The sequence below is a fragment of the Sphaeramia orbicularis genome, chromosome 1, assembly GCF_902148855.1.
Source record: "Sphaeramia orbicularis chromosome 1, fSphaOr1.1, whole genome shotgun sequence".
NCBI classification, from domain to species: Eukaryota; Metazoa; Chordata; class Actinopteri; order Kurtiformes; family Apogonidae; genus Sphaeramia; species Sphaeramia orbicularis.
This window is the reverse complement of record NC_043957.1, coordinates 30490092-30509300: the sequence shown is the minus strand read 5'-3', so window position 1 is coordinate 30509300 and position 19209 is coordinate 30490092. Positions and strand designations below refer to the sequence as shown.

Sequence of the window (19209 nt, the reverse complement as noted above, 5' to 3'; positions counted from 1 at the left end):
AAATTAGCCTGGTCTTAATGTTATTAAAATTTACGTAGTATTATTTTTCACCATCTCCTCACACAGAAAAGGCAAAGATGTTTCAGTCACACGAGGCGCACATTTGAGGTGTAAGAATTGTAATTAAATTAGTATTAATGTATAAATGTGCTGTGCAGTATGCCTGTGTATATGCTGCAAACCTTTTATAATAGTTTGATTTCAAAATAATACTAAATGGAAACATCATATGAAAATGCACATTCTATAATGATAGTAACCAAAGATATAAACCTCCAGGAGACTGTGTCCCGCTATAAAAATATTCTTCTAGATCCAAATGTAAAATCTGATCTACTCATGATCTGATCATATGGGCGCTTGTATATACCCATGGCATGCTGCCAAAAAAGATTAAAAAAACAAACCATTATTTTCCATACCTATATGCTAATATGCCGTGGCCATGTGCCTCAACAAACATGGCGGACCGAGCCTTCCATGTTGCTACTTCCGTTTGTGTCAACACTGTCCAATCAGAAACCACTCGAGCTCTTTGTCACAGCCAATCGCTTTACACTCTGCTCTTCTCGAAAACATGTCGCCCATGAAGCTGTGTGTTCCAGGTGAGTCCCGTAAATTTGTGAAAATACTTAATTAGGATGCGATAACAGCCCGCATTAGACTATTTTGCTGCATTTGAATCACTTTGGGTTTTATATACCTCACGTTTTTTGACTAAAAGTGAACTGGAAGTAGTTTAATTTAGTAAAATTCTATTAATTATTTCCAGCTGCCATGCGTGCGTCGGATGAGCGTTGCCTTCAAGCGAAGTTACTGTTGACTACCTAGCTTAGCACTTTTTATCCAAAGCTGTCAAACGGTCAACACAAGACGGGCACCCGTGTATCCACTTGTTTTTCGTTAAATACTGACATCAACTACTTCAAGTTGTCGACTTTTACTTTCCACTTAAGATTTTATCCGCTGCCCTGCCTATCGCCTCGGGCAATACAGCAGCATTCCTTCTCTCACTTGTTTTGACTCAGACTCACCCTGTGACAAATAAGAAGTTAAATGTCAGTTACTTCAGGAGATTTAATAGTCAGCGTTTCATTCCATTAAAACTGAAGTTCTTTAACAGCAAGGGCTCAAACATGATCTTATAGTGCAACAAAAAAGAGAACATAGCAGACTCACAAGACTGTTTAGGCTTTGGATAAGTGTTCTTTATATGTTCTTGTTCAGTCAGTGTGTGGATGTTAAAGTAAATGGTAAGCTTGGGCTGTTACATGTTGAGCTCAAGTATAGCTAGTATGTTATGTTACTGATGTGTTAAGTTAATTAGATGCTATAATATTTCATCTGTTAGGGAAGTTACTCAAAATCTGCACTTCTAAATTAATGTTATTTGCCATGTGAATGAATGCCCCTGGTCTTTTCCCTATTTGTCATCACTTCAACCAACAAAGTGTAAACATGTAGTCTAAAATAAGCAGAGATGGTCAACCTCAGCTGCAAAATGTTCTTCAACACCCTAACATCCTCATCCTTTTTGTTTATATTCTCCCCTAACACTGTTGTTTTCTTTCTACGTTTGTTTGGGTTTAGGTGACAAGCTATGCAGTGTAGAAGACTGTATTCCTGGGACGGGAGTATATCTACGGCATGGCTACATATACTCCTCACTAGCAGGCTACGTGCTCAGGAAAAATGAGGGAGAGGAGGTGAGGGGTGTGTGTGGGAGAGAGGCAGGGAAGAGCTTGTCTGAAGCTGCCAAGTAATGATATTGCGCAATGTTTGTGAGTGCAGCTGAAATGAAATGTATTTGCATAGTGTTTCAGATGAACTATGCACCATATTTTTGTGTGACAGGTGTTGTCTTGAGGCTTTACACTTTAATTAGATCCATAGAGCTTTACAGGTTTTGCATGAAATGTTTACATTTGCGTTTTGTTTTTTTTTTAAAGTTACCAGTGATCTCAGTCGTGAGGGAAACAGAAACACAACTGCTGCCAGATGTAGGGGCAATAGTCACCTGTAAGGTATGTTATGAAATCAGATTTTTTTTTTTTTTTAACAACTTGTTGACCTTGATGACCATGAGAGTCTTTCTAGCACTTTGTTTAGATATATTTCAGGCGGATTAGTCAAACAGGCATTGATGTTTGATTGGACAGGTAACTAGCATCAACCCCCGGTTTGCCAAGGTCCACATCCTTTATGTAGGCTCCACACCACTGAAAGACCGCTTCAGAGGGACCATCAGGTAAACCCAAAAACTAACTCTGCAGTAACACAGTAGCGTTGTAGTCTTTGTTTACCTGACTTCCATATCTATGCCCCTGCAGGAAAGAGGATGTGCGAGCAACAGAGAAAGACAAGGTGTGTATTTAAATACCTGTATTTACAAACATTATCCACAGTCTTCTCTGTAACCATGTTTGTTTGCTGACATTGACCTTTTCCACTCTATTTTCACAGGTGGAGACTTACAAAAGTTTTAGACCTGGTGACATAGTTCTGGCAAAAGTCGTATCCTTCACTTGAACTGAACACAGTAAAACAATATTATTGCTGTGTAAGGATTATTAGAGACAGCTGGCTCATTTCACTTCTGATTTACCTGCCTCTAAAAATGTGCTATGACTGAATTTAGGCAGTATGATGAATGATGCCTCTAGAAGTACTGTCATGGTTATGTGTGGTTCATTATCAGTGGTGTCGAGGCATGCTCTGTACTGTCACATCATTGTCCCTTGACTTCTAATGGCAGATTTCTCTTGGTGATGTGCAGTCTAACTACCTGTTGACAACCGCTGAGAATGAGCTGGGAGTGGTGGTGGCCCACAGTGAAGCAGGTAAACAAAGCTGGTGTACTTTGGTGAGATCAAAACACAAGATGATTATATCACATGACTTTACTCATTAGAGGGAGATAGTGGTGCAAGAGCAGTTATCCAGATTGGGAGATGAAATAGTTTCTGCGGTTTGCCCATACGTTATTGTCATTTTGACATTGAACAGTTACACTGCCTTAGGGAGCTATATTAATCTGTGCTCAGCATCTTTGGTGCAGATATGATTTGTACAGAGGTTCTAATTAGAGGAATTGTTTTGTTTTCCAGGGTGAAATTTATGTAGATAAAACTGGGAGTTGAAGATGAGTGAAACATAGACTTTGATTGCTAACTTTTTTTTCAATCATATAAATGACAATTGACTATGTTGACATGAGCAAAGTTTTCATGTTTTCAGACTCATTCTGAAAAAGACAAAATTCCTTATGAGCTGTTTACATGGCTAACAAAAATAGATGTTCCCCTAATGTTCCTGCACATGTTTATGCACAGACCTGCATACCCCATTAAAAAGTGTTTTCCACTGGTGGCAGGTGTTCTACTTTATGTAACTGGCCTTCCTCTTTTGTTCCTTCAAAAACTGTATGGAAAAGGTCAGCTTTTTCTTATTTGCTTTTATCCATAAACCTGTTAATATCCACCATCTTAATGTTTATCTGTTGTTGTCCCACGTCTTAATCATGAAATGCTCTGTTTGGGGAAAAAAAATAATATCGAAATGGAATGTGGTGTTTACACAATACCTGTCAAATTCATTCAACATATTGTCATATTGGAAATTGTAGAATTTTCTGCATCTTGTGCCAGAAAGTGCTTAAATCAGGAAAATGGGGTATAGAAGCATTGAGCATGCTTGTGAATTCAAGGAAATGCAAAGCTGCTGTAAAGCTACCAGCAGATGCCGCCATCACCCATGTTCTGGATTCACATTGGCAACATCACCAATGTAATGTCCTATTGTAATGGTCCAGTGTGTAAGATTTACAAGGCAGACATGGAACATAACCATCATAATAATGTTTTTATCACTATATATGTGACACAAAAAATTGGATCATTGTGTTTTTGCTAGTATAGAATGAGTCCAATAGCCTCCATGTAGTCCAACATATTTCTGCAGGGGCTCTGAACATACTTTCTTCTCTGCATTTTATTCTTAGTGGATGTCAAGTGTTAAGGTGCTTTTTGGGCCGGGACTATAGTTAAATTCCCCTTTAACTTAAAAATCCAGAACGCACTAAACACTGACTCTAACATAGGGCTTATGTGTCTCACTCCATCATAAAACATGAGTGTTTAGTAAGTTGCAATCATTAGAGTTTAGTAAATGTCACAATGAACCTATGAAATTGCCTCCTTAATGATTGTAAAAGGCCTTAAATTTATCTTGCTGCAACGTGCAGAAACCTTGCCTTTATTTTAGTAAAACTGACTGTGCATCGTCTCCTCCACCAGGTGCACAGATGGTTCCCATCAGCTGGTGTGAGATGCAGTGCCCGGAAACTCATGCCAAAGAGTTCCGCAAGGTGGCACGAGTGCAGCCAGAGTATCTGCAGGCATGAGAGTCCTGAAACTTCTCTCCTTCGCAAGGAACACACAGCTTCCCCCTCCCTCCTCCTTCACGTCATCGGGTGCTCTTCCAACACAGATGATGTCCTGAGAGATTGGACGATGTGTATATCGTTGGCTACTTCTGGTTTCATGTCTTTGATGAGTGTGCTATTTTTAAGCTTTCCTCTGCACATTGTGTCAACATTTTATTGTGCCAGCTTAAAACACTGAAGCAGAATCAGACCAAAGGAAAAGATTGTCAGAGCACGTAACGTAAACAGTGCAGGGGCTGTTAGGATCATTTTCTAAATCCAAAAGTCGAAGCCAGCAATGCGGGTTAGTAAAGTTGTCTTTAAACTGTGGTTGCTACATACACACATGTTGTGTATGTGTACATTATAACTGGGGACAATGAGTCTCAAGAGAAGCAAAAACTGAGTTCTGCAGATGAACCACTGTTAAGTGTTTTGCCAAGTGAAGACAGGTTTTTTTTTTTTTTCAGATCACTCCATAATGCTACTCAGTCTGGCAATTTACAGATCAGATACATAGAAGTGACAACTGGTCAGTATTGTTGGCTGCAAGGCTTGGAAGACAAGGAAAATGTGTAGTGCAAAGACAAACTCAAACTGTTTTGTAACTAAGGATGTGAAAGGGCAGCAGCTTTATTGATGCTGAAGTGCTGCCCTTCAAGTCTTAACTGCATGAGGTGATGTAACGTGCCAAACTGATGTTTCTATACCTTGTCCATGATGTGATGAAAGTATTTTTAAATATACTGTGAACAAATGTCCACAGTTGTTTTTACAGAAAATTAAGGTAACTAGGTGAACCCAGTGTTTAATCTAGATGACAACACAGCTACCCCGCTTGGATTATTGAAGTTGAATATGATAGTCAAGTATTTCTTTTATTTCCAGCACATTAAGCCCAACAGGAATTAAAACTGTCCATTTTGTTTTGAAGTTAAGTAAACCTTTTTCTTCTTTGCTCATTTACAGCAGATGCCATGTGAAAGAATGGAATAAAATGACTATCAAAACCCAACAGGGCTGTGTTTTTATCCAGACTGATGCAAATTCTTATTCAAGAATAAAATGTAAGGTGAGATGTAGTAAATGAGGACAAAGGGATTCTGTTTCCATTGGTAGTAAAATAATCTCTTAATATCCTTTGAATCACCTTACAGACATTAGCAATTATTTCATTGTCATTACTTTACATCTAACTACAAATAAAACTACAACAGTTTAGACCTTTCACATTAGACAGTGCCATTCCTTTGGCAGGAGGAGGTTTGATAAACATGTACAGACGACACTGTGTTGTGGACTTTCACTGACAGTCATTAATATACAAACTAAGAGTAACATACACCGGACCTTATAAAACTGAATCAGTGAAAACATTTAAGAAAAAAAACACTTAAAAACAACATCTCTTCAGTTTCCTACAACATCCCATAGATCAGTCATCAAAGCGGACTGATCGACATGCATTAATGTCAATAGAGAACTTTTTATTCAATGGTGCGCTGTACCCAAGTCCTGCCCCCTTGTTGCTGAAGTCCATACGGCGTGAGTGAGCACGCTCGAACTCTCCCAGCAACCCTTGCTGTAGCTCCTGCTGTGCATCTTTCCCCATTGCCATATTTGCACTTCCTGTGCTCCCAGCAGCTGGCTGAAAGCCTTTTTTGAAGCCACCCATCAGACGGAGAAACTTCTGCTGCTGTTCAGAGCTGCTGAACTGTGCAGTGCTCCACTGACCAAGACCCTGAGGAGACAAAACATTACAGACTAAGAGCACTGATTTTACACTTTATGTTCACTTTACTTATCTGTAACATCAGGGTTGATTCAGCTTGTGCATAAGAGAACCTGCAGCAAACTCAAAATCTACCACACAAAGTAGTGATTTGTTTTTCTTTTTTTTAATTAGGTCATGTTTAAGTCTCCAACAACATGGTTTTATTTCACAACCAGTTATGGCCATAACAGCAGGGATTTCAATAAACTGTGCATTATCTGGTTTATGTGTTGTCACTATTACAGTGTTTGATGTCCTGTCTCAAATACAAGAACCAATTTCACTCATTTCTAATTTGAATGTTTAGAAGAAACTATTCACACACACACACACACACACACACACACACATATATATATATATATATATATTGAACATCTCACAGAACTAGATCCTATTGCATGTCATCTATTTGCTGCTTCACCTGGTGCTCATGTTACCTCATTTTGTTGTCATACAAAGGGGTGTAGCTAATGCACTATCAGCTTTGTGAGATACATGTGGAGACAAGTTACTGTCCCAAGTTACATTTTGATATGTATAGTAATGTTAATCTCCACTGTTGCTTGCTCAGTTTTTTTCACATTGGGGTGTTTGATGTGTTAAAGAAACACCCCCACACACACACACCCCACCCCCCCACCCCAGTGTTGAAGAAACAACTTGAGGACAGAAATGTCTTGGCCCTACCATATCTGACTAAACTGGTGTACTTCTGAAAAAAATTTGGTGGCCCTCTTGGTCTCAGTCTTGACTGTCTCATGCTGTCTTTGCTTTGTCTTGCTCCTGATTTGGTCTCAGTTTAGGTATTCTTGACTATGGTGTGGACATGTGTTGTCAGAGTATATTTGAGAAAATGGAAAGAAAAAAAATTGTGACTAAGATGCAGATACTATTGTCTGCATCAAATTAATCTCTGAAGTCTCAAAATGTCCTTGAAGTGCAATAATTAAACAGTACAACTTATCGCAAGCACAGTTCCATAGCCGCATCAGTTTCCAGTAGAGGGCGCTAATACTGACCGAGGGTTTAGCTGGTTTTTGAGGCTGAGATGCTTTGTCAATTTCCATTTGTAAGGCTTGTCTTCTCTCCTGTGACAAACCACAATGTACAAACATAATTTAATGTACTAGGACATAACAGACATATCCATCAAATTAAAGATCCAGTTGCATTCATGACAGTTTCTAACAACAGGTCTGTTTACCTGGTTGATGGTCACCTCATCACTGTTGCCAGTCTTCTCACACAAGAAGACCACATCCACTGGAGAGGATTCTTTTAATTCCTGCAAAACCAAAAAGAATGCCTGTCAAGTTAATAAATGGAGATGAATCCTTCACCTAAGTTGTTTCTTATATTCATGTGATAATATCTGATATCACAAACCTCTTGGTCTTCCTTCTCCTTCTTGATCTTCTTTCTCTTTTTTGTACCAGGTTTGGCTCCCAAACCTGTCTCCACCACCTCCTCCACCTTAGCAGAGCCCTTCTTTTGTTTGCTTTTCTTCCTCGTTGTGTCACTGGACAGTCTCAGCTCCTCTTCTTCACATTTAACTACTAGTGGTTCCTCATTACCTCCTTTAGACTTCACATTTTTCTTCTTCTTCTTCTTTTGCTCTGCTTCCTCTACTCCACCCATCTCCCCAAGCTCTTTTTTCCTCTTTTCTTTTTTAATCTTGCTTCCATCCTTCTTTGGCTCTGTGTCTCCTTCCAGAACAATGTTATTCAGATCTTTGGTTAATTTCTTACCTTTCTTTTTTGGACTAATGACATCCTGTTGCAGTTCCTCCTTGGTTAAATCTTCCTGCTTCTCTTCGCTCATCTTGTTTTTGAGCTTTTGACATTTTACTTCATCTTTTTCAGTTGCAGATTTGGGCTCAGTTTTGGCTTCTTTCTTTTTCACTTTGTCTTTCTCAGTCATCTCAGTTTTCAACCCATTCTGATCTGGTGCTCTTTGAACCTTCTTTGTCTTTTTTGTTACAATTATTTCCTCTGTTGCTTCATTAGTTTCCTCCTCTGGAGAACGTTTTTTCTTCTTTTTCTTCTCTTTACTTTTCTCACTACCCTCTGTGCTTGCTGCTAAAATCTTTTTCTTTTCCTTCTTAGCTATCTTTGTTACATTCCATACTTCGCTTTTCCCGCTCTCTCCATACTCTATCTTTATATCTTCTAATTCTTGTTTGGCTTCTACAAACATTTTTTTTTTCTTATTCTTCATTTTCTTTTCTTTTACCATTTCATTTACTGAAATCTGTACAGTTTCCACTGGACTCTCATCCCTAACCAGCTGTTTCTTTTTTTTCTTTCTGCTGACTCCTTCTTCTGCTTCATCTTTGACATCGGAGCCAACAGAGTCACAGATTATTTTTCTTTTCTTCTTTTTCTTCGTCATTTCATCCTTTTCACTACCATCACAAAGCTCCTGTTTAATATCAATTTCCTTTACTTTTTTGCGTTTCTTTTCTTTTCTTTCCACCTCTGCTGGGCTTTCATTGTCTATAACAGAGTTTATGGTTTCTTTCTTGTGTTTCTTCATTTTCTTTACAAGATTCTTTTGACTCTTCTCATCATCTGTCTTCATTTTCCTCTTTCCACATGAACAGACGTAAGGGTTGCCTGTTGAGGAAAAAACAATTACTCCAAACAATTCTTTTCTCTGAGCTTAAAAGTCAAACGGGGTTGTATAGTCAATAAGCACACTTACATGCATTCTATTATTCAACTGCTATTCTGGAAATATTCAGAATTTGTCAGGTGTCACATAAACATCATCTAATTTTCCAAATGGAGTATTATCTGACTAAGACAAGGGATGTGATACATGTTTTATTTTTATAAAGATTCTTTTAATGTGTATGCAGCTTATTTGCAAGTTTTAAACAGGCTGCAACCCAAAGGCTCTGGTTTAAGTCGACAGGAGTAAAGACAAAGATTCTCTCTGGAAAAGGATGAAAAAAGAAAAAGGATCCACAGAAAAATCCATATCTTTGCTCAGAAGGAGAAAAACAACTACCGTTAAACATTATGACAGAGGATATCAGCAGGTTTTATGGATATTAGCAAATACTGAAAAGCTGAGCTTTTCCAGAAGGTATTTGAAGGAACAAAAGAGGAAGGTCCAGCTCACACAGTGGAAGACTGTATAAAACACTATTTTGATGGGTTCAGCACAGCTGAGGAATGTTAGAGGAGCAATCATTTTTGTAAGTCATGTAAAGGAATTTTGTCTTTTGCAGAATAAAGCCAAACATTTTTATATTTTGTGCAAGTAAACATAGTCAAAGCAGAAGTGTGAGTATAACTGACCAAACAGTAATCATATAGCAAAGCTCTGGATGGCAGGTTGGGCTGGGAATGTCTCTCCGTGGAGCCTGTAGCTTTACCAGCAGATTAAAGCTAAAATATTTAATATTATTTTTAAAATGTGCATGGTACCTCATCACCATAAAAAGCTGTTCTCACTCCTAAGTACATGTTTGTTTTTAGGGAATTATTTCACTTCAATTTTCCAAGCAGTTGCAGTAAAGGCACTAGCCCGAAACATTATATAAGATGAACATTCTGTTGTTTTCAGCCAAATCTGCACGTTGTCATTTTTGACCCAGGTTTGTTTGATGCTGCTCTGAACTACTACTGAATGTTCACTGTGCGGTATTCAAACTGATGTGTTTTTGTAATTCTACAGCTTAATACAATTTTGTGCAATGTTTACAAACTGCAGGTGCCAGTAAATATCATGCGTTTTATAACATCAGCGGGTCAGCTCAAATAATCCCGATTCAAGGTGTAAATAACTCAGTGAAGTGTCTGATCAATGGCAACTTCTCAGGATGTGGGCCCAGACTTTGTAGTAACAAAGCTCTTCGGAATTTATCTGAAATACTATAAAATCCAGTTGCTAGTGAAAAACGCGTCAGTGGAAAAACACTTTTAAAAATACCAGCTGCTTTACTAGTACGGAATTAAAATGACCCACACATGGCTGCGCCAGTGTGTACATCAGGTCCATGTTAGCTAGCCGACAGAGCAAACACTCCGCAGATAAAGGTTTATAAAGCAGATACTGAAACATACGAATCAATCACAAAGTTCAATAATGAGCTACTGTGTTAGCTGCACTCCTTATTGCCACATACATTTTCACTGAGTGGTTTACTTACTTTTTAAAGTTTGAAAATTCACGTGTTTGTCTGCTTACTTTCTTGACCCGGAAACAGTTTTAGTATGTGTTCCTTTCCTTCCTGTTTGTGACGAAGAAACGCTTAGCACCATGGCAACGAGTGCGCGCATGATTTATTATATTTATTTATTTATTTATTTATTTTATTTTATTTTATTAGTCGTTGTGGTGCAAGAAAAAGCCTTGTCCTCAGTGGATATCAGCTAGTTTTATTTGTGAAGTCATTTAGTCTTTGATAGACATTGGCTGATTTGTCTTTGTTAGAGAACAAGATACAATGACTGTGAGTTCCGACAAAGTGACAGACAGGGCATACATAAACAAAGGAAAGGGATACCAATAAAATTATAGCAACATTAATCAGACTTAAACAGGAACATTTTTCAGCAAGAAATTCAGATTAATATAATAGCGGTTTTGTTTATTGAATATCAAATGTCAGTGTTTACTATCAAATTAGTAAAGTACTATGTCTGATGAACTAACACAATCTAAAGTTTTTCACTACACTGATCAAATCGTGTGCACTGTGTCTGACATTTGTTTGTCACTTAAAACTGCAAGTAGCATTTTCACTCCCTTTCAGCAGAGAGGAGAAACTGAGTAGGATTATTTACATTTTTTGTGTAGAAACCCCAGCATAACGTCATGAATCACTTGTCACGTTCACCTTTAGGTTGTCATCCCTGTCAGCTCTTCAGTTTTAAGATGTCTGCTGCAGCAGTGGGGTGAGTTTAACACAGCACAAACCCACTCTAGAAGGCGCAATAGAGTAATGACAATATGTCATTCATGAATTGGTCCCCACTACGAATGGAAAACATTATGATTGGAACAATGTTCAAAACATCTTGAGAAATACTTCATACACTATACTTCATATATAAGTATGTTGTTATGCGTGGTTGTGGGTAAAAAAAAAAAAAAGTGAATTTCATTTATTTGATTTGATTGAAATTACCTTTTAGTCAATAACAGAATTGCTTCATGCGTGCATTCTAGACCTCACTGAGATGAGTCAATAATGCAAATCATATATTTCCTTAGACTTCCACTCTTAGTTTTAGTACCAGGTGAATAATAATGGTATTAATAGTTTATCTGGTATCTTCCATCAAAAAGTGGCATATGTTGTCCAAGTTGAGGAAAGTGTTTTCTTTACTTGGATTTTATTCATTTTATTAAGATTTTTGTATTGGTTTGTGCCCTTTCAGATGAGCTTGTTCTTCACAGTAGTAATTCCCTATGAAGTGACAAATCTCTACGTGGGCTCATTAATCGACCAGTGAAGGCAGAAGGTAGAAGTAAGATCAGTTAACAACCAATCAAGATTTAACAGAAAACATACACTGATGTATTAGCCACTTTGTGCAAATCACATCACAGATATTCATGTTACGCTGCCATAAAACAGTGACAATAAGAGCATCTCAGAGGGAAACATTTGTCACAGTTACATTATAAAACTCAGCTTCATAGGTTTATTACATAAAAATCCTGTAGTTATAATATTTTAACTGCAATATTAGAGCATACAGTTGTACACAAAAGCAAAATTACTGACACCTCAAAGAATCATAGCAAGAAAATATCAATTGATTAATATCAAATCATTCTGGACTCAAACTTTGCTAATAAGTTTCTAAAGTAAACAGTACATATGGGATCTGAACTGTTCAAATTTAATTCACAGTGAAGGATGATTGAATGCTTGGATCCTGTACGACAGAGTATAATCAGATGTTACCATATGCATCTTGAACAAAGTACAGTTAACCTTATTAAATCCAAAACAACCTTTTGAAAACATGTTAAAAACACACTAAAACTGGTATATTATTTCAGTACGTATAACAAAATTCTAAGAAATATTGAAAATACATACTTTAATTTTTGATAATTATCACTGTCCTTTTACATGCATCGTAAATTGTCGCACATCCTACGAAAATCACAATGTACAAACAAGATCATCAATAATAAGGTGCAAAATCCCAACTGACCTCATACATATACCCCCATACTACACAGTAGGGTATTGCAGTGGTAGATGACGTCCTGTGATATGCTAGTCTAATTAAAAACAAGTTAGTGTTCAACAGTAAATCCCTCTTTCCTTCTTTTAAATATCTCACAATCTTCCAGATTCTGTATCCAGTTCCAAACCATATGTACGATGCATGACAGCACTATTAATGAAATGGAGAGAACACTATGAGAGTCCTTTGGGTCTTTCAGCTTGAACTGCAGAGGGTAGGCAAGCTCTGTGGGCGTATGAAGGCAATTTACATAAACACCCAAAAGGTATTATTTGAGTTGAAGCTTAGAGTCAAAACAAAAAGAGAGGATAAGAGTGTAGTGCAATAAAAATAAGTAACAAACGCCACTGAATTAGAAACATTCAACCAAAATGCGTTACTACATCCCTATCTCTGTCTGTCATCTTTACTTTCTCTTTGTCTATAAGCAGCATATCTCCTTCCAAACCACAAGAAATGCTGGCTTTTAAATTCACTATGTATAATAATAATAATAGCCCTCTTCATACATTCCCTGTCAGTGTATTTGTATCCATCACAAGACTGTATGACTGCACTGATCAGCACAATACACCTTAAAATACCTCTGTTTTAAAATGAAATGCCCCATACGCCTTCACTTCCACGTCCTTGTCAAATTGTTTACGTGAAACATAAATATACAAAACATATTTATCTCCTATCAAATCCATTTAGTGTGACAGGAACATCTTCAGTACTATGTTCTTCATCCTAGGCAACATGTGACGAGTGTTTCTTCTTCAAGTCTTGTCTCTTTTACCATAACCGTCGTCCGGTGTAGTTAATCGGGGCTGTGGGCATCTACAAGACAGAGAGATTTACTGAGCAGGTACAAAAGACTATAATTACTGAGAGTGCAATAAATGCAGAGTGTATTTTCTTCTTTTTTAGTCCATACTTACTGTGCCACCATTCATGACCAGAGCCATCTCAGTGGGCTGGTAGACGTGACCTCTGAAGGCGATGCCAGGACGCCCGTGGCTACCGTGATATGTTCCACTGCGGATAGCTGACGGAGAACCAGGGGTTAAGTAATGCAAGCAAAGGCTATGACATAAGGATGAATCATTGAAACAAACAGGGTGAAGAATGCAAAAACAATCCCCCATCGAGGAAAGCTCTGATATCTGTCAACGTGTGTCTTTGATTCATAGTTCTGGCTATTATTCCTTTGTTAAAGTAACTTTTTACTCATAAAGTCTACTGTTACATTAGCCAAAACAGGAGTCTGACCTTATCTCTTGCAGGTACAAAGTACATCCTGCTGTGATATGTTACATGACTTTCCTCAGTGTCAGACTCTACCAGATGAGTAGCCCTGGCTGGTCATTCAGTGGCTGCAGAATATCTTCCACCTCTCAAGGTCTGCTGTCATGATTTTTTTGTGTTGCTTTGCTGCCGCTGCCTCCGCTCTTTGATTGTCCTGGTGCCTTTTGTTTAACTCTACATCTGTGTATTTGGCTCCATATATATGAAGAGAATTGAAATGACTCATACATCTCCCAGTAGAAAGGTCTGTTGGATAAAGAGGCTTTTCAGGGGGTGTAATTGGATTTTGGGTTGTGCACGGTAAGTAAAAAAGTGAGCCACAAAATCTGCTGTAAACAAATCTGTGTGTGTCATAATTGTAGTAGGTAAGACATTGTGAAATAGAAATAGGCCTCATATCCAGTAGATGACTATTAGATTTCAATAACTCTTAACATTGTTTGAAATACATAAAGTATTTCAAAGACTGGTGATCAGAGATATAAATCATGATGCTCTTTTGTCAATTGCAGTCCATGTTTTATTTATAAAACCTTCACATTTAGTTTTTGTGTGACTGGTTGGAAAACATTAATACTCTCACATTAATAGACAAAAGTGGATTATACCCCAGGGGTGGTGCAACAAGTTTTTGTGAATATACAGGTGTGTTTTCCACAGTGAAAAAATGTATTATTGTGTACTGAATGTTACTCAGTGAAAATCACCAATAAACATTTACAGGAGCCAGATGTCTAAATGCAGTTCTAGTTGCAAAATTACTTTCAGAGCTCATATAGGAAAGTTAAGTCAAACATTTCATTCATTTAATTTTGAAGCAAAAAATACTGGAAACACAAACTTCTTTACCATCAGTGAGCAGAAAAGGTGATGCCCATTTTTGTTATCTGTTGCCTAGCAACAATCCTGGCATCAAATCCTAAAACCATTTGAATGTCAAGCATATTTTCTGCTCCCATGTGGTGAATATGACATCAGTCAGGTTAATTTCAAGGCAGCTGTGTGAAAAAACACATTTTACTTGTAAGAATGGGTAGTTAAACAGAAATGCAGAACGACACACACATGGACCTACTTGCACTGTGCTCCTCCACCGAAAACGACTGGTTTTCTGGGAAGGATCGGTGAGAGTGTGTAGGTAGCTCCTCTCCAAAATGTGGAGGAGGATTCGTCTGACTGGTGTCAAAGAAATCTTGTGTGTTGGATTGTAGGGGTTTTCGGAGACACAGGTGCGCCTCTGGAATAGCATGGAACAGCAGCAAAATCCAACCCTGGATGACCAAGGCCACTGCCAGTGCAGGTTCATCCAACACTCTTATGTCCTTTTTTTCTCCTCTTCCTAACCTTTCTCCTTTCCCTTTAACTCTCAGCGCCTGGCTGCCGTAGAGATAAAACCCCAACCAGGCCACCCACAGCAATGCTGATGCCAGACAGGACAGGAAGAGCCAGACGGCGTTACATTTCCATTGTCGTTTTTCACTCTCTGCTTCTCTGTCATCTTCACTCCCACCTGCTCCATCTGCCCCCAGCTCCCCTCCACACAGCACCACCCCCAGAGAAAGCCCCATCGCTATGAGGAGCAACCCCAAGGTGTAGCTGCATATCAGAGCAAAGTCTAGTGGCGGGTATTCACAAGCTGGATGACCCTCCCTAACTACAGTCAACAGAACCCATTCAGCAGAAATGATCCCCTGAACCAGGGCCAAGGCCAGACCAAGGGCTGCCAGGGTTGTGCCTGATGGGCTTGTCTTGCCAGCCACCAACCTTCGGAGCCTCACACCCTGGACTAGCAAGCTGGAGAAGCAGAGGGCAAAGAGGGGGCCCCAGAAGGCCCTCCGGACCACACAGAGAGCCTGGTTTTTCCCTACCAGGAAAGCCAGAGAGATGGTAAACAGCCCAAGGAGAGTGGCCAAGAGCAGGAGGAGAGGCCCGAGGCCGGAGCACCTGGCTGGGTCAGATATGGAGCGTAGCTTGACCAGCAGGAGCACAGAGAGGACTAGTGAGGTGAGACCACCGCTGCAGGCCACCGCCTCCAGAACCACACCCCATACTGACTCCAGGTCACACAGGACTCTGTATGGAGGGTCCACATCCACACTGCATCCCCGAGGAGGAGGCGGAGGTGAGGGGTAGGATGAGCCATAGCCAATCAGTGACAGGAGGCAGATGATGATAGAGCTGACGGCCATCTTAGAGACACAGAGACAGAAAAGATGAAGTGTTGATGAAGAGCAGGGAAAGGGTTAAAAGGACAGACAGTACAGGGAATAAACAGCAGATACAATAGTGGTGAAAAATCCAGAAAGGAGGAGGAAGCGAGGAGTTAGATAATACTGTATCTTCTTGTTTGTTATTGTTCATGTGGTATAAACAACAGTGTATATGCTACAGATGAATATGTTTCTCACTCTTTCAGAAACACAAACACATACTCACACACTCTTGTCACAGAATAGAACTGCATTTTGCACTGGGCAATGGTTTCCATGGGAACGGGAAACAGCGTGGGCTGACTACATCTCATACTGGGCTTTGAGAAGTCGACTTTCAGTACCCAAAAGCACAGAGAAATGCATGAGTATGTGCACACACTGCACACACTGTACTTGTTAAGACTCTGAATGATGTCGACATATTTTCTTACCCTGGCCTTAACCCTAAAGATGCCCTTAAACAGCCCTTGGAAGAAGTCAACTCATTTTTAAAAAATGTCTTTATAAGATGAACATAGATACGTTCAATTGGACAGAAAGACATAAAATTTCACACACATACAAAAACTACTGCAACTACATTTCAGTCATTGAACTGTTGAAATGTAATAAACCCAAACTCACCTCAGCGAAATTCTGGATTTGAATTCTTGATTATTGACAGTGAGGAGACATCAACATTTTTATCATCGTCATTATTCTTGACAGCTAGTTCGGGTATTTTGTAATCCCAGTTAATGAGATCCTTGGGGCAGCAGAAACCAAACAGTTATCATTTTGCCTTTGAAAACGTCTCTTCTGTTTCTGTGCTCACAGGTCCTGTTGTTTTAAAGTACAAAAAACCCACACTTTGAACAATAATATCCTTCTGCTTCTGCTGCTGTGACTCGTCCGACTGCTTCAAGAGGACAAATCCACAATCATCATGCATGCCTTGATACTTCACACACCCACATAGTCAAATATATCTTCTGTCTGTTTCACTCTTCTCCCTCACTGTCTCTGCCTCTCTCGCTCCTTCTGTCCTCCTCTTTTTCCTCTTTCTTTCTGCATGTCTCTGCTTCTCTCTCCCTTTCTCCCTCACGCTGAATGTGCGGAGGTGTCAACAGAGATGCAATCCTTGCTTTACTTCTGCTCACCCACACATAGCAGTATGAATTGCTGGTGCACCTGTCTCACCAGGGAGAAAATAGGAAACAGTGTATGAGCACTGCAATTCACAGTCAGTCCAGGATTAGTCACTCGTTTGCACATTTTTGTGTTATTTCCTGCCGTCAAGCTCCCACATCTTCCTCATACCACTTATGCAATTCATCTTCACACATAAAGCTGGGAAAGATGTGGATTCATCTCGGATCCCACCAGAGGCAAGCAGAAGTCCCTTCAGCTGTAAGATGTCCTCTGTCGGTGTGTGTAGATGGGATTTAGGTGGGGAAGTGCAGATGGTCAATCTAAACACAGGTGAGCCCTGTGGCCACGTGGCCGCCCTCACAGAGTGTTACGTAACACAACTGAAGACATGATTCAGCCAAGTCTCCCTTTGCAGTAATCTTCTCACCTGGAGATGGACGGACTGCATCCATGAAAAGGAGACACTTTACTGGTTAACTGTTGTGCCAGGTGGGATCTGTGTGTGAGACAGATTGTTGCTGACAGACCCTAGGAAGCTTAGCCACAAATAGAGGTCAAACACAGGACGAGCTTGGTTGTGATACACAAATGCATACAAGCAGGATAAGTTCAAGAGTGTACACTTGCATCTCACGATGCCAGTCAAGACCATCTAATCCAGACCCTGAGTCCTCAATGGAATGCATGCAGCCTGAGTTAATATTGTTTTATCTGGTAGTAGAAGGAGAACAGCATCATGAGCAGATGATTGCATGCAGAGCATTTACCTCTAAAGCCAGGTGGGTGTCACAACTTGTTCCAGGAGGTCAAGTGCAATGTCACTGGGTACTTTCAATAACATTTAGGAAAATACTAGAGTAAGAAAAAGAATGGATGACAAGGAATAATAACTGAGTGCTGTTGCTGGTGCTTTAACAGTTTTAATACATTAGTCCTAATATGACTGAAAAAGACAAACAAAAAAAGTCATCAACAGGCAACTAATGCTAAAGCTTTTGTAAACTCTTTTCTTACCCAACTAATTTTTTAAGAGAGGAGCATCTGTATGTTAAGGTTAAGGTTTACTTGCTTTACTGTCCCCATAGGAAAATGTGAATACTGCATTTTACCCATCCAAATACACACAACACCTATCTTAGCATTAGCACATAGCCCAAAGCCATTAAAGAAGCCCAGGGACCAGCTCTAGATCGTCATCAGTTCCTGTTGTTTCACCACCATTTACATTTGTGTCCTTTGACTGATAGAAAACCAAGGCAGCTTTAGTAGACAACGGGCAGAGAAGTGCTGACTAAGTCAGGACATCAGTGTAATCTGTGTGTAATCCAGTGGTCACTGTGGTCACAGTCCAATAGAACCTTGTTAAGTATGGACCATGCAGTAATCTCAGCTTTATCCCACCTCAGGTCTCTCCTGAGGGACACAGACGGCAGAGGGGAAGTTTGATTGTCTTGACTCTGCAGAGTTTTACATGACATCATTAATAATAGTCACAGCTAGAGATGTATAGTTTTATCCTTTTGCTCATGAGGTTCCACTGGGTTCCACTTCAACAGTACTGTACTTTGCTCTCTGGTAATTAGAACATTAGATTCATCAAGGACCTTTTACATAATTTATGATCTTGGTAGCATGATGTTTAAGTAATGGTTGAAAGTTTGGAACAATGCACCTAATTTTAAACTAAGAGGGATGATAGAAAAAGCAGAAAAAGTACAAGATCTGCCTACCTTAATGGATTTGTTCTTGGCCCATTCACTACTCTACTACCAAGTGAAACCTGCTGACAGAAAGACGGACAAGGGGTGACAAAAACATAAGATAACTAGAAAAGCACTCAGAGAGCACAGACCTCCGCCAAGGCAGATCAGTGGGCCCCCCCACCCCCGATCACCACCAAAATGTAATCATTTGTTCCTTGTGCCAGTATCAACATTTCCTGAAATTTTCATCCAAATCCATCCATAACTTTTTGAGTTATCTCGCACATAGACAGACAGACAGACAGAAAGACAGACAGACAACGCCAGCAAAAACATAACCTCCATGGCAAAGGTAATAATGAGTGGCAGTAGATTGCTGAGGGAGCTCAGGGGCTACATCTTTAAGCCTGTTAGCTCTACCTGCTGTTAAGTTGAAGTACTACAAGCAGATCTT

General features: G+C 39.5%; 3 protein-coding genes across 7 annotated transcripts; 1 reads left to right on the top strand and 2 right to left on the bottom strand.

The window, feature by feature from the left end:
- The first annotated feature begins 482 nt into the window (after positions 1 to 482).
- exosc1 (exosome component 1) lies at positions 483 to 5438 on the top strand. Its single transcript, XM_030135250.1, has 8 exons — positions 483 to 605; positions 1591 to 1706; positions 1950 to 2024; positions 2160 to 2248; positions 2331 to 2364; positions 2464 to 2514; positions 2756 to 2840; positions 4296 to 5438. Exons 1-8 carry the CDS (start codon positions 578 to 580, stop codon positions 4400 to 4402), a joined length of 585 nt encoding a protein of 194 aa, XP_029991110.1. The 5' UTR covers positions 483 to 577; the 3' UTR covers positions 4403 to 5438.
- Positions 4891 to 10449, bottom strand: knop1 (lysine-rich nucleolar protein 1). 2 transcript variants are annotated; one of them, XM_030135189.1, is made up of 5 exons: positions 10360 to 10449; positions 7587 to 8815; positions 7405 to 7485; positions 7220 to 7288; positions 4891 to 6164 (listed from the first exon to the last, which is right to left on the bottom strand). In XM_030135189.1, exons 2-5 carry the CDS (start codon positions 8778 to 8780, stop codon positions 5859 to 5861), a joined length of 1650 nt encoding a protein of 549 aa, XP_029991049.1. In that variant the 5' UTR covers positions 8781 to 8815; positions 10360 to 10449; the 3' UTR covers positions 4891 to 5858. The 2 variants fall into 2 exon arrangements, with proteins under 2 accessions (XP_029991049.1, XP_029991057.1); XM_030135197.1 differs by lacking the exon at positions 7220 to 7288.
- A 118-nt stretch (positions 10450 to 10567) lies between these two features.
- On the bottom strand, positions 10568 to 18877 carry gprc5bb (G protein-coupled receptor, class C, group 5, member Bb). Of its 4 annotated transcripts, XM_030135207.1 has the most exons (5): positions 18783 to 18804; positions 17676 to 17763; positions 14772 to 15897; positions 13342 to 13448; positions 10568 to 13240 (listed from the first exon to the last, which is right to left on the bottom strand). In XM_030135207.1, exons 2-5 carry the CDS (start codon positions 17736 to 17738, stop codon positions 13196 to 13198), a joined length of 1341 nt encoding a protein of 446 aa, XP_029991067.1. In that variant the 5' UTR covers positions 17739 to 17763; positions 18783 to 18804; the 3' UTR covers positions 10568 to 13195. The 4 variants fall into 4 exon arrangements, with proteins under 4 accessions (XP_029991067.1, XP_029991094.1, XP_029991076.1 ...); XM_030135234.1 differs by lacking the exon at positions 17676 to 17763 and having other exon boundaries at positions 18783 to 18877; XM_030135216.1 differs by lacking the exon at positions 18783 to 18804 and having other exon boundaries at positions 14784 to 15897; positions 17676 to 18705.
- Positions 18878 to 19209: the final 332 nt, after the last annotated feature.